This window comes from Oncorhynchus gorbuscha, linkage group LG12, assembly GCF_021184085.1.
Source record: "Oncorhynchus gorbuscha isolate QuinsamMale2020 ecotype Even-year linkage group LG12, OgorEven_v1.0, whole genome shotgun sequence".
NCBI classification, from domain to species: Eukaryota; Metazoa; Chordata; class Actinopteri; order Salmoniformes; family Salmonidae; genus Oncorhynchus; species Oncorhynchus gorbuscha.
The window spans coordinates 61,866,974-61,882,406 of NC_060184.1; the positions used below are offsets into that span (position 1 = coordinate 61,866,974).

Below are 15,433 nucleotides of genomic sequence, written 5' to 3' on the forward strand. Positions count from 1 at the left end.
GTGTGTCTGTGTGGGTTTGGGACTCTTTGTGTGTATGTTTGGGTTTGTGACTCTTTGTATGTCTGTGTGGGTTTGTGACTCTTTGTGTGTCTGTGTGGGTTTGTGACTCTGTGTGTCTGTGTGGGTTTGTGAGTCTTTGTGTGTCTGCATGAGTTTGTGACTGTGTGTCTGTGTGGGTTTGTGACTCTTTGTGTGTCTGTGTGGGTTTGTGACTCTTTGTATGTCTGTGTGGGTTTGTGACTCTGTGTGTCTGTGTGGGTTTGTGAGTCTTTGTGTGTCTGCGTGGGTTTGTGACTCTGTGTGTCTGCATGAGTTTGTGAGTCTTTGTGTGTCTGTGTGGGTTTGGGACTCTTTGTGTGTCTGTGTGGGTTTGGGACTCTTTGTGTGTCTTTGTGGGTTTGGGACTCTTTGTGTGTCTTTGTGGGTTTGTGACTGTGTGTCTGTGTGGGTTTGTGACTCTTTGTGTGTCTGTGTGGGTTTGTGACTCTTTGTGTGTCTGTGTGGGTTTGGGACTCTTTGTGTGTCTGTGTGGGTTTGGGACTCTTTGTGTGTCTTTGTGGGTTTGTGACTGTGTGTCTGTGTGGGTTTGTGACTCTTTGTGTGTCTGTGTGGGTTTGTGACTCTTTGTGTGCATGTGTAGGTTTGGGACTCTGTATATATGTGTGGGTTTGTGACTCTTTGTGTGTATGTGTGGGTTTGGGACTCTTTGTGTGTCTGTGTGGGTTTGGGACTTTTTGTGTGTCTGTGTGGGTTTGGGACACTTTGTGTGTCTGTGTGGGTTTGTGACTCTTTGTGTTTCTGTGTGGGTTAGTCCAGAAGCCTGGGACAGTGTAAGTGTGAGTAGAGCCACTGGCCATCTCTGACAGCCTACATCAACTAAGCCAAGTAGCTTAGCAGCTGTGTTATCCCAGAAGAAGTCAGGGACAAAAAGTTGTGAGTAGACCAGTAAGAGACCGTAAGACAGGCCAAGAGGTGGACTTACTCAATCAAGTCTTCTAGGTGGTTATAGATGTCCTCATCTTCTTCTAGACTCTCCTCTGAAGGAAAAGCCCTTTTGAAAGAAAAGCGATGTCATGCCACCAAACATGTACTAATACAAAACCCAATTAGATGTTTTAATTGGAATAAACACTTGGTCAGAACTTACTTTATTCCAGTTTGTTCTGAAATCGTGGTGTGGGACAGTTTGGACAATGTGTCCATAACCTGCAATGAAAATGAATGGAAACGTTATCGACTTGGTTATTGTAATGATCATATTAATGTTGTACTTCTGCGTTTAAGTCAGTAGAGGGCAGTGTTATCCAATAGTAGAACATTTCCTACGAGACCTGTGGAAGAGTAGTAAATAGTGAGTATAAAAAAAGAAAAGAATTGTGAGTGATTACATGGCAATCCAACATAATCCATAAAGTTAACAACATGGTGTTTAATTGCAAAGTTAATTAACATATTTTTGTTTCCTGTTTCCGACATCACCAAATGTTCTTTAAACACCAACCTGAGAGGCTTGTAAGGAAACCCAAATAAAAGGCTCTGACTCTATCAGCTGCTAAAGAATGTCATCAATACAGCACAACATGGAATAATCAGTGTGTCTTAGGTCCTTGTACCTTCAGTCTGGCATCAATCACTATCAACAGATAGGAGAATAGTCCATAACATTCAGTATCAAGTCCAGTGACCATCAACCCAGACCTTGAGTGTCACCAACAGAACATGTAATCATATGTATTACAGAAAGGGGAAATATATAAATACGCAAAATAATGTGATAATCACTCTAAACTGAATGTGAACCTTAGTGATCTTATATTTCCCCATTATAATCCCTATAGAAATTCCTGTTAATAAATCATGCTACATAAATTACTAGCTAAAATAGCAATGAAATTGCAAAAATACAAATAGACCAATATGGCGATACAATAGTGTAAACGTGGTTGAAGAATAAAATCAATGATTGTATCTATAAATTAATTAGTAGTGTTTGGCTCTGTGAGTCAATTAACATGTGATTGACATGTATGACACATGACATGTAATTTCACGCTGAATTGGTCCGTAATGACAATGCCCTTGACCTGATACAGTACAATAAGAGCGTTGTATGCTGGGTGATCAAAAATACAACTTTCAAAAAACATGTTCTTATAGTGGCTTCATATTGCGTAACCTATAGAAATCTCCTGTTGATTCATTCGTGTAATTTCTTCCCTTTTCTCTGTAGACGATCTATTGGTCTGTAAACGCAGACTCACACACACTTCATCACTAGCCCTCAGCTCTCACTGATCAATACTGATCACACTAGCTCATCTAGATGTTCCCTCACCCAGCCACGCTACTAATAGACACACACAACCACACACAGGATATTGGCCAAGAGATCTATAGTTTTTAGACAGGCTATGTGCCAACTGCCCACAAAATGAGGTGGAAACTGAGCTGCACTTCCTAACCTAGAGACACATATTTCCCTCAGAATACACAGATCCACAAAGAATTTGAAAACAAACCCAATTTTGATTAACTCCCATATCTACTGGGTGAAATACCACAGTGTGCCATCACTACAGATTTGTGACCTGTTGCCACAAGAAAAAAGCAACCAATGAGGATAAACATCATTGTAAATAAACCCTTATTTATGTTTATTTATTTTCCCTTTTGTAATTTAACTATTTGGACATCGTTGCAACACTGTATATTGACATAATATGACATTTGAAATGTCTTTATTCTTTTGGAACGTAAAGTTTACTGTTAATGTTTATTGTTTATTTCACTTTTGTTTATTATCTATTTCACTTACTTTGGCAATGTTAACATGTTCGCCATGCCAATAAATCTATTGAATTGAATTGAATTGAGAGAGAGAGAGAGAGAGAGAGAGAGAGAGAGATAGAGAGAGAGAGAGAGAGAGAGAGAGAGAGAGAGAGAGAGAGAGAGAGAGAGAGAGAGAGAGAGAGAGAGAGAGAGAGAGAGAGAGAGAGAGAGAGAGAGAGAGAGAGAGAGAGAGAGAGAGACAGTGAGAGAGAGAGAGAGAGAGAGAGAGAGAGAGAGAGAGAGAGAGAGAGAGAGAGAGAGAGAGAGAGAGAGAGAGAGAGAGAGAGAGAGAGAGAGAGAGAGAGAGAGAGAGAGAGAGAGAGAGAGAGAGAGAGAGAGAGAGAGAGAGAGAGAGAGAGAGAGAGAGAGAGAGAGAGAGAGAGAGAGAGAGAGAGAGAGAGAGAGAGAGAGAGAGAGAGAGCAAGAGAGAGAGAGAGAGAGAGAGAGAGCAAGAGAGAGAGAGAGAGAGAGAAAGTGAGTGAGTGAGTGAGTGAGTGAGAGAGAGAGAGAGAGAGGGCGAAAGAAAGAGAGAGAAAGAGGGAGATGGTGAGAGAGGGAGATAAAGATAAGGAAAGAGAGAGAGATGGAAGAGAGAGGGGTAGTGAGAGAAAGACAAGGAATCACACGTGTTTCCATTGTTAGCATCACCTCAGACACTATCTACTGAATCCCCTGTGACACTGTGTGTGTGGCCAGCATACCATGGGGTCACTGTTGTGGGGAAACACTATTTATCATCACAGACAGAAGAGGAGCACAGAAGTGCATATGTAAAAATGTGTGTATGTAGTGGAACAATAGAAAGAGTGAACAAATGTGAACGATGATGAAGGACAGAGATGAAGATGCGTGTGGTGACTTTCTGACAAAGGCGTGTTGATGCAATTTGACATTATCTGGATGGATGGCTGTATATTTGCATCTCGCAGGATAGTCACACTTTCGCCGGGGCAATTTTCAGATAGAGGCGTTCTCACGGAGGCCCTGGGGAGACTGACACCAGGAGAAGTGTGATGACTGATGAAACTTGAAATGACTAAATGAATGTTACTGTGTGAAGGCAGCGTTTGGATTGTTTCAAGAGTTCTTAAAGAGCTATGTATTTTGATATGTTTTATTGTACAGACCCTGTGTTATTCCGTTTGTCGGACGGCGGACAGTTCCAGAGGAGCGACACAGGGGTGTGCTCTTATCATACAGTGTTGAGGTGTGATGATTAGATTAGAGATGTGTGTGTAGTTTTATGCCTTCTGTTTTAATGTTTTGAGCCATGCAAAGTGAGGTTCATTTTTATGATGGAAGATACTGGGATGTGGCGCTCTTGGAAGAATAAATGCTGGGTTTAAACGTTGATCTCTTGGCATTCTCTCAACCAGCTTCATGAGGTAGTCACCTGGAATGCCTGGAATGCACCTGGAATGCATTTCAAGTAATGTGCCATGTTAAACGTTCATTTGTGGTATTTCTTTCCTTCTTACTGCGTTTGAGACAATCAGTTGTGTTTTGGCAAGGTAGGGTTGGCATACATAAGATAGCCCTATTTGGTAAAATACCAATTACATATTATGGCAAAAAAAAGCTCAAATAAGCAAAGAGAAATTACAGTCCATCATTACTTTAACACGTGAAGTTCAGTCAATCCGGACAATCCGGTTTCTTCAAGTGCAGTGGCAAAAACCAGCAAGCGCTATGACGAAACCAGCACTCATGAGGAACTCCACAGGACCGCCACAGGAAAGGACGACCCATAGTTACCTCTGCTGCAGAGGATAAGTTTATTAGCGGTACCAGCCTCAGAAATTGCAGCCCAAATAAATGCTTCACAGAGTTCAAGTAACAGACACATCTAAACATCAACTGTTCAGAGGAGACTGGGTGGAATGAGGCCTTCATGGTCGAATTGCTGCAAAGAAACAACTACTAAAGGACACCAATGAGAAGAAGAGATTTGCTTGGACCAAGAAACACAAGCAATGGACATTAGACTGGTTGGAAATCTGTCCTTTGGTCTGATGAGTCAAATTTGAGATTTTTGGTTCCAACCACTGTGTCTTTGGCTACCACAGTATTCTGCAGCTATACGCCATCCCATCTGGTTGGAGTATCATTTGTTTTTCAACAGGACAATGACCCAACACACCTCCAGGCTGTGTAAGGGCTATTTGACCAAGAAGAAGAGTGATGGAGTGCTGCATCAGATGACCTGGCATCCACAATCACCCGACCTCAACCCAATTGAGATGGTTTGGGATACGTTGGACCGCAGAATGAAGGAGAAGCAGCCAACAAGTGCTCAGCATATGTGGGAACTCAGCATATGTTGGAAAAGCATTCCAGGTGAAGCTGTTTGAGAGAATGCCAACAGTGTGCAAAGTTGTCATCAAGGCACAGGTTGCCTACAGTGAAGAATCTCAAATATAAAATATATTTTGATTTGTTTACAACTTTTTTGGTTACTACATGATTCAATATGTGTTATTTCATAGTTTTAATGTCTTCACTATTATTCTACCATATAGAACTTTTTTTAAATAATGAAAAACCCTTGAATGAGTAGGTGTGTCCAAACTTTTGACTGGTACTGTACGTGTGTATGTCATAGTGGTGAATGTTCCATGCTGTTAAGATGAAGGATGTACCATTTGTTAATTGTATTCGTATTGCATAACTGTAAAACATCTGATTACATTTAAATAGATTCGAACCGTAGTTCTCACAATCTGAGTAATATTCCTTTGAATTATTATTTGGTGAAATGTCTAATGGTAAATGTTACTCCCAATATACATAGCATATATGCTCAGTCTCTAACATGCTGACCAGACCGCACATTTTGTTCACCCACACCAGACGCGATCAGGACAAACAAACATTTATGGCAATTTAGCTAGCTAGCTTTCTGTTGCTAGCAAATTTTTCCTGGGATATAAACCTTGGGTGGTTATTTTACCTGAGATGCACAAGGTCCTCTACTCTGACAATTAATCCACAGATAAACCGGCAAACCAAATTTGTTTCTCGTCATCTCTCCTCCTTCCTTCAGGCTTCTTTTTCTTCTTTGGAATTTATATGGCGGTTGGCCACCAACTTAACAGCATTACTACAACTGACTGGAGTGTGGATCTACGTTCATCTTTCAATCACCCACGTGGGTATATGCTCGTAAAAACCAATGAGAGGATGGCACGTGGGTGTATACTCCTAAAAACCAATGAGGAGATTTGAGCAGCACGCTGAGCATCACAAGTAGAACCATGTTCTATTTTAGCACCCTGGCTACACAGACCGATGATTGAATAACACGTACATTTATTTTGCAACGCGAGCGGTGTGGTCAGCATGTAACTGTGCATCTCTGAGCTAAGGTTAACTCAATCATTTATTGCTAGGACATCGATTGCAAGATTTTCGCTCTTTGTTCCTTAGCCTCTTAATAACTGAACAATGGTAAACCTATACACATGCATCTTATAGTATTTTGAGTGGCGATGCAAGGCAACCTTTGCTACCATTGGATACATTTATGGGCCTATAGCCTTCGGATAATAATGGAGTCAGATAGTACATCATATTAGGGTCATAGACACTCTACACTAATGTGTGTGTGCTTGTGTGTCCTTTGTGTTCCTTTGAAAGCAGAGACTGTGATCTTTTGAACCTGGCATGAAAAAGAGAAGGCTTTCCAGTACCAGTAGACTCACGCTATGCCCACACTGAGATGTTGGAGTGTTTGGCTCTAGACATAGTCATGCAGCGTATGCAGCCTGTCTCCATAGGGACTCCCCCCTCTCACTCTCCCCCTATTCTCCCTAAACCCTGATCTCTCTGTGGCTGTCTTCTCTGTTGCATCACCTTTCTATGAACCCATGTTCTGTCTAGAATACTCCATCTAACATCTCACAAGAGCATGAACCTGTACTGTGAGTCACCCTGGAGCACTAGGCTGAATTCTGAGGGTTAGTTCTGTTTCTCTCCTCTTGGTTTTTGAAGGCTAGGATTGCAGGAGAGTCAACTGATTGTAGATCTGATTATAAGGTCATCTTCTGCCTGATGGTCCCATTGGGAAGCCTACTGGCTGGCTGGCAGACTGGTTGACTGACTGGCTGACAGGTTGACTGGCTGGGTCGCTGGCTGCCTGGCTGACTAGCTGACTGGATGACTGGCTGACTGGCTTGGTGGCTGGCTGACGAAGTGGCTGACTGGTTGGGTGGCTGGCTGACTAAGTGACCTGACTGGCTGGGTGGGTGGCTGACTATCTGGCTGACTGGTTGACTAGGTGGCTGATTGACTGGCTGGGTGGATAGCTGACTAGGTGGCTAACTGACTGACTGGCTGGGTGAATGGCTGACTAGGTGGCTGACTGACTGGCTGACTGACTGACAGGCTGACTGGCTGACCAACAGGAAATGATGTAATAGCTCAGAGTGATTGATGGTTAGTGAGGCTTTCTGGGACCAGCTGGGGTTGTTGGCGTGGTTGGTGGTGTGTGTGTGCGTGTGTGCGTAAGTCTGTGCGTGCAGGCGGGCGTGGTGTGATTGCGTGGCAGGTTTGAATGAACTCCTCTCCTGAGACAGGCTGTTAATGCTTTCTGAGCTGTGTGTTTGGGAAGGTCTCCAGAATGTTCTGGGGCCAGTTTAGGGCGAGTGCTCTGTAATAGCTTGGCTTCATGAATCATAAACACCAAGCACATTCTAACAAAACACCATTTTTATACAGACTTCAAAATACTGCTCACGTTCAACCCACTTTATCTAAACCACAAACCAGAAAACACATCATTACAAAGCTTTGCAATGTTTGACAAAATAAGTTCAAACCCGATCATATGGTAAGTTGTTGACTATAAATGAACTCATTTTGAACACTGACATTAAAAACCAGGTCAGCATATTACTCCGTACCAACCACAGACTTTCAAGTTATGATTATGGAGTGTGCAATAGAGAGCAGACTTCAGCTCACAGCATCATAAGAAGACCAGGGCCCAGATTCACAAAACACTTCTTAAGAAAAAAAAAATGCAAAGTTCATAACATAGTTCGTAAGTGCACTTCCTCAATAATATATTAAGGTAATGATTTTCTTACGAACTTCTCAAATATCTTCTTACAAAACTCCTGAAGATGTTTGTTGCTAGGCAACCGTTTCATATCTAGCTATCTAGCAAGCAACTGCAATCATGTTAGCATATTTCTTACTGAGATTACTGTTCTAAAACATGTTCTGAAAATTTTAGACGAAGTTTGTGAGTGAATTAAATATGTTAAATTGCTTTCATGGGCTTTTTCTCTCACTGCCCTGAGTTTAAGACAAGGGTTTGGCTATCTTGGAATTAAAAATATTTCCAGTAAGTATATTTTCAAGAAACAAATTTCTTCTTAACTTTTTGCTTAAGGAGAAACATAACAAATATTCCAAGAACCTTTGAGGAATAGCAACTTTGCTTAATTTTAGTTGAGTCTGCCAGTTAAGAAGAAATTTCTTCCCAAAGACAGTTTTGTGAATCTGGGCCCGGGACAGTAGATCTCACAGTCATAATCAGTCAGTCAGTCAGTCAGTCAGTCAGTCAGTCAGTCAGTCAGTCAGTCAGTCAGTCAGTCAGTCAGTCAGTCAGTCAGTCAGTCAGTCAGTCAGTCAGTCAGTCAGTCAGTCAGTCATAGTCAGTCAGTCAGTCAGTCAGTCAGTCAGTCAGTCAGTCAGTCATAGTCAGTCAGTCAGTCAAGGCAGTCATAGTCAGTCTGTCGGTCAGTCATAGTCAGTCTGTCGGTCAGTCATAGTCAGTCAGTCAGTCAGTCAGTCAGTCAGTCAGTCAGTCAGTCAGTCAGTCATAGTCAGTCAGTCAGTCAGTCAGTCATAGTCAGTCTGTCGGTCAGTCATAGTCAGTCAGTCAGTCAGTCAGTCAGTCAGTCATAGTCAGTCAGTCAGTCATAGTCAGTAAGTAAGTAAGTCAGTCAGTCAGTCAGCCAGTCAGCCCCACCAGATCAGTAAGACTACCATTGCAGGATAAGACAGAGCTGTACTACTATGTCTGACCCTGTAAAACAACACATTTCACTGCACCTATCTGGTGTATGTCACAATAAAACATATTTCATCTTTAACATATGAAGACTTGTCTTCGAAGGGGTTCAGACAATACATCTTATGTTCTGTAATCTAATTCTACTCATGTCAGACGGATTAAAAGCAGGATGAGATGATTTCCACAGAGATGAAAGGACAGTGATTGTGTGACTAAGAGATAATAGCGTATTTAGCCACAGCAGGTGTATGTGTGTGTCACTTAAACATGTGTGTTAAATGTGTGTGTGTGTGTGTGTGTGTGTGTGTGTGTGTGTGTGTGTGTGTGTGTGTGTGTGTGTGTGTGTGTGTGTGTGTGTGTGTGTGTGTGTGTGTGTGTGTGTGTGTGTGTGTGTGTGTGTGTGTGTGTGTGTGTGTGTGTGTGTGTGTGTGTGTGTGTGCGCACGTGTGTGTGCGCACGTGTGTGCGCACATGTGTGTGTACATGCACATGTGTGTGTCACTTAAACATGAACAAGATTTATTTTAAATCTTGTTTTGTATTTCAAAGGGGAAACTATGTCCCTCAACTATTGTTGAAAGGGTTGTTACAGTACTTTTATCTGCAGTAGGGAAAACAGACCCATGAAAACAGACCCATGAAAACAGACCCATGAAAGTTTTAGAATCCCTTTTTGCACTTAATTGTGTAATTGCCCTTAGTGACAAATCATTTACGTTTCTTTTTCTGGAGTGGGGAAGACCACAAGAGGTCTATTCAACAGTCAGCAATTTCACAAATGCACTCAGTACTAGGGAAAATAGAACTGGTCTTACAAAGCAGTTCTAGAGAAGGTGTTACTCAGAAAAGGGGTACTTCAGTGAACCCAAGACATCTGGTGTTGCTCTGCTTCAGCTTTTAGCAATAAATCCACTAAAATCCCAGCTGTGTGTGTGTGTGTGTGTGTGTGTGTGTGTGTGTGTGTGTGTGTGTGTGTGTGTGTGTGTGTGTGTGTGTGTGTGTGTGTGTGTGTGTGTGTGTGTGTGTGTGTGTGTGTGTGTGTGTGTGTGTGTGTGTGTGTGTGTGTGTGTGTGTGTGTGTGTGTGTGTGTGTGTGTGTGTGTGTGTGTGTGTACCCACAACCTTGCATGCTCTGCAGAACGAATGGTGTACGAATAAGGCACAGGAAATGCAAATTGACGCCGACAAAAAAGACATGCCCAATTTCTGCAAATCAACTAAAGCTATATATGGCCCTAGAAGTCACACCATCACCCCCCTGAAAACAGCTGATGGTCTGACTCTATTGAAGGACCAAAACCAGATCCTGATGAGGTGGGCTGACCACTTTGAAACACTACTCAATCAGCGCTCTTCCACAGTCCACTGCATCCTAGAAGAACTGCCTGTCCGTCCACCCAGTCAAGACCTCAACCCTTCGTCAACCTTCCAGGAGGTGTTATCAGCTATCCGTTCCCTCAAGAACAACACGACTCCTGGCGCTGACAGCATCCTGGCAAAGCTACATAAGAAGGGAGGTTACTTATGCACCAGAACGCTTCACCAGTAGATCACTGAGGTTTGGGACTGGGAGATCGTCCCTCAACAGTGGCGGGATGCAAACATTGTCACCATCTATAAGAACAAGGATGACACTTCCATCTGCGGCAACATCCAGGGATATCCCTTCTGGCTGTTGCAGGCAAGGTCCTGGCCAAGGTGATGCCACACAGGCTGGTGAACAACATCACAGAGGAACTGCTGCCAGAAACAACACATGCCCCGCCTGCATTAATGGTTGGGGATCTCGGGTTTGGACTCTATAGTCACCAAGGAATTCACCGTTAACTCAGAAGTGGAAGTCATCATCGGATACGATGGACGACCAAAACATAATGTAATGAAACTGTATACTAGTTCCTTGTATTTAACGCTGTTGATAGCACAGTCCATCTCAATAAACTGCCCAATGAAAACATGATTGGCTAAGAACTGAATAAATATTTGCCTCTCCACCCTCTCTCTATCTGACCCTCTCCCCCCCTCTCTGTCTGACCCTTTTCCCCTCTCTCTGTCTGACCCTCTCCACCCTCTCTCTCTGACCCTCTCCCCCTCTCTGTCTGACCCTTTCCCCCCTCTCTCTGTCTGACCCTTTCCCCCCTCCCTGTCTGACCCTCTCCCCCTTTCTGACCCTCTCCACCATCTCTCTGTCTGACCCTCTCCCCCTCTCTGTCTGACCCTTTCCACCCTCTCTCTCTGTCTGACCCTCTCCCCCCTCTCCACCCCTCTCTGTCTGACCCCCCCTTTCCCCCTCTCTCTCTGTCTGACCCTTTCCCCCTGACCCTCTGTCTGACCCTCCCCCTCCCCTGACCCTCTCTTTCTGACCCTCTCCACCATCTCTCTGTCTGACCCTCTCCCCCTCTCTCTCTGTCTGACCCTTTCCACCCTTTCCCCCTCTGTCTCTCTGACCCTCTCCCCCCTCTCTCTGTCTGACCCTTTCCCCCCCTCTCTCTGTCTGACCCTCTCCCCCTCTCTGTCTGACCCTCTCCACCATCTCTCTGTCTGACCCTCTCCCCCCTCTCTGTCTGACCCTCTCCACCCTCTCTCTATCTGACCCTCTCCCCCCCTCTCTGTCTGACCCTTTCCCCCTCTCTCTATCTGACCCTCTCCCCCTCTGTCTGACTCTCTGTCTGACCCTCTCCCCCTCTCTGTCTGACCCTCTCTCACCCTCTCCACCCTCTGTCTGACCCTCTCTCCCTCTCTGTCTGACCCTTTCCCCCTGTCTGTCTGACCCTCCCCACCCCTCTCCCCCTCTCTGTCTGACCCTTTCCCCCTGTCTGTCTGACCCTCTCCCCCCTCTCTGTCTGACCCTCTCCCCCCTGTCTGACCCTCCCCCTCTGTCTGACCCTCTCCCCCTCTCTCTGTCTGTCTGACCCTCTCCCCCCACTCTCTGTCTGACCCTCTCCCCCTCTCTGTCTGTCTGACCCTTTCCACCCCCCCCCTCTCTGTCTGACCCTCTCCCCCTCTCTGTCTGACCCCTTTCCACCCTCTCTCTGTCTGACCCTCTCCCCCTCTCTGTCTGACCCTCTCCACCCTCACTCTGTCTGACCCTCTCCCCCTCTCTGTCTGACCCTCTCCCCCCTCTCTGTCTGACCCTTTCCACCCTCTCTGTCTGACCCTCTCCACCCTCACCCTCTGTCTGACCCTCTCCCCCTCTCTGTCTGACCCTCTCCCCCTCTCTCTGTCTGACCCTCTGTCTGACCCTCCTTTCCACCCTCCCCCTCTGTCTGACCCTCTCCACCCTCACTATGTCTGACCCTCTCCCCCTCTCCACCCTCTCTCTGTCTGACCCTCTCCCCTGTCTCTCTCTGTCTGACCCTCTCCCCCTCTCTCTGTCTGACCCTTTCCACCCTCCCCCTCTCTGTCTGACCCTCTCCACCCTCACCCTCTGTCTGACCCTCTCCCCCCACTCTCTGTCTGACCCTCTCCCCCTCTCTGTCTGACCCTTTCCACCCTCTCCCCCCACTCTGTCTGACCCTCTCCCCCTCTCTGTCTGACCCTCCCCACCCTCTCTGTCTCTGTCTGAGCCTCTCCCCCTCTCTGTCTGACCCTCTCCACCCCTCTCTGTCTGACCCTCTCCCCCTCTCCGTCTGACCCTCTCCCCCTCTCTGTCTGACCCTCTCCACCCCCTCTCTGTCTGACCCTGTCCCCCTCTCTGTCTGACCCTCTCCCCCACTCTCTGTCTGACCCTCTCCCCTCTGTCTGACCCTCTCCACCCTCTCTCTGTCTGACCCTCTCCCCCCTCTCTGTCTGACCCTCTCCACCCCACCCTCTCTCTGTCTGACCCTCTCCCCCTCTCTCTCTGTCTGACCCTCCCCCCTCTCTGTCTGACCCTCTCTCTGTCTGAGCCCTCTCCCCCTCTCTGTCTGACCCTCTCCACCCCCTCTCTGTCTGACCCTCTCCCCCTCTCTGTCTGACCCTCTCCCCCCCTCTCTGTCTGACCCTCTTCACCCCTCTCTGTCTGACCCTCTCCCCCTCTCTGTCTGACCCTCTTCACCCCCTCTCTGTCTGACCCTCTCCCCCTCTCTGTCTGACCCTCTTCACCCCCCTCTCTCTCTGACCCTCTGACCCTCTGACCCTCTTCACCCCCTCTCTGTCTGACCCTCTCCCCCTCTCTGTCTGACCCTCTTCTGTCTGACCCCCACTCTGTCTGAAACTCTCCCCCCCTCTCTGTCTGACCCTCTTCACCCCCTCTCTGTCTGACCCTCTCCCCCTCTCTGTCTGACCCTCTCCACCCCTCTCTCTGTCTGACCCTCTCCCCTCACCCCCTCTCTGTCTGACCCTCTCCCCCCCTCTCTGTCTGACCCTCTCCACCCCTCTCCACCCCCTCTCTGTCTGACCCTCTCCCTGTCTCTGTCTGACCCTCTCCACACACTCGCTCCCCCTCATTCTCTCCCTCTCCTGCCATCTCTCAGTTAACATTGCCAAAGCAAGTGAAGTAATGAACAGTAAACATTACACTCACAAAAGTTCCAAAAGAAATAAGACATTTCAAATGTCATATTATGTCAATATACTCTCACTCTCTCTCTCTCTCTCTCTGCATGCTGGGAATTGTTTGAGTGAAGGAGTGTGTGTGTTGTGGAGAGTTAGATATTCACAACTTTCTTTCGGTTTGCTATTTCTTGGTGGCATTTTTTTCTTCTGTGCATGATTAAGGTTATTATTTTTGTTGTGGTAGAATTAAGTATTTTGTTTTTCATATCGAAATTACCCTGATTTTGGCGGGGATGGCAGCCCAAATTGGGATGCCGTCCCTGTCACTTCGGCACGGCTTTAGGTGTGTTACTGAAGCTACTGTCACGGTGGAGGTGTTTCTGGTCGCCGTAGGAGAGAAGGTAGGATATGAGAATGTTGCTTATGCATCCCAGATGAATAAAGCGGTGGTGGTATTTCTTAAAGAAGAGTGTCTGGTAGATCGTATGGTTGAGCATGGTGTACTTCTTAAAGAAGAGTGTCTAGTAGATCGTATGGTTGAGCATGGTGTACTTCTTAAAGAAGAGTGTCTAGTAGATCGTATGGTTGAGCATGGTGTACTTCTTAAAGAAGAGTGTCTAGTAGATCGTATGGTTGAGCATGGCGTACTTCTTAAAGAAGAGTGTCTAGTAGATCGTATGGTTGAGCATGGTTGAGCATGTACTTCTTAAAGAAGAGTGTCTGGTTGATCGGATGGTTGAGCATGGTGTACTTCTTAAAGAAGAGTGTCTAGTAGATCGTATGGTTGAGCATGGTGTACTTCTTAAAGAAGAGTGTCTAGTAGATCGTATGGTTGAGCATGGTGTACTTCTTAAAGAAGTGTCTAGTAGATCGTATGGTTGAGCATGGTGTACTTCTTAAAGAAGAGTGTCTAGTAGATCGTATGGTTGAGCATGGTGTACTTCTTAAAGAAGAGTGTCTAGTAGATCGTATGGTTGAGCATGGCGTACTTCTTAAAGAAGAGCACCTTGTAGATCGTATTGTTGAGCATGGCGTACTTCTTAAAGAAGAGTGTCTGGTTGATCGGATGGTTGAGCATGGTGTACTTCTTAAAGAAGAGTGTCTAGTAGATCGTATGGTTGAGCATGGTGTACTTCTTAAAGAAGAGTGTCTAGTAGATCGTATGGTTGAGCATGGTGTACTTCTTAAAGAAGTGTCTAGTAGATCGTATGGTTGAGCATGGTGTACTTCTTAAAGAAGAGTGTCTAGTAGATCGTATGGTTGAGCATGGTGTACTTCTTAAAGAAGAGTGTCTAGTAGATCGTATGGTTGAGCATGGTGTACTTCTTAAAGAAGAGTGTCTTGTAGATCGTATGGTTGAGCATGGTGTATTTCTTAAAGAAGAGTGTCTTGTAGATCGTATGGTTGAGCATGGTGTATTTCTTAAAGAAGAGTGTCTTGTAGATCGTATGGTTGAGCATGGTGTATTTCTTAAAGAAGAGTGTCTTGTAGATCTAGTATGGTTGAGCATGGTGTATTTCTTAAAGAAGAGTGTCTTGTAGATCGTATGGTTGAGCATGGTGTATTTCTTAAAGAAGAGTGTCTTGTAGATCGTATTGTTGAGCATGGTGTACTTCTTAAAGAAGAGTGTCTTGTAGATCGTATTGTTGAGCATGGTGTATTTCTTAAAGAAGAGTGTCTTGTAGATCGTATGGTTGAGCATGGTGTATTTCTTAAAGAAGAGTGTCTTGTAGATCGTATTGTTGAGCATGGTGTACTTCTTAAAGAAGAGTGTCTTGTAGATCGTATTGTTGAGCATGGTGTACTTCTTAAAGAAGAGTGTCTAGTAGATCGTATTGTTGAGCATGGTGTACTTCTTAAAGAAGAGTGTCTTGTAGATCATGGTGTATTTCTTATCTGTTGAGCATGGTGTACTTCTTAAAGAAGAGTGTCTTGTAGATCGTATTGTTGAGCATGGTGTACTTCTTAAAGAAGAGTGTCTAGTAGATCGTATTGTTGAGCATGGTGTACTTCTTAAAGAAGAGTGTCTTGTAGATCGTATTGTTGAGCATGGTGTACTTCTTAAAGAAGAGTGTCTAGTAGATCGTATTGTTGAGCATGGTGAAGAG

The 15,433-nt window shown here is 45.2% G+C and overlaps 1 protein-coding gene across 1 annotated transcript in view; it reads right to left on the reverse strand.

The window, feature by feature from the left end:
- The window catches only part of LOC123990398 (guanine nucleotide exchange factor VAV3), a 148,885-nt gene that overhangs the window by 72,963 nt on the left and 60,489 nt on the right, over positions 1–15,433 (reverse strand). The window contains exons 3-4 of the mRNA XM_046290955.1: positions 1,148–1,206; positions 983–1,051 (exon numbers count right to left, since the gene is read on the reverse strand). Of these exons, the coding sequence (XP_046146911.1) occupies positions 983–1,051; positions 1,148–1,206 (128 nt within the window). The remainder of the gene's footprint in view (positions 1–982; positions 1,052–1,147; positions 1,207–15,433) is intronic.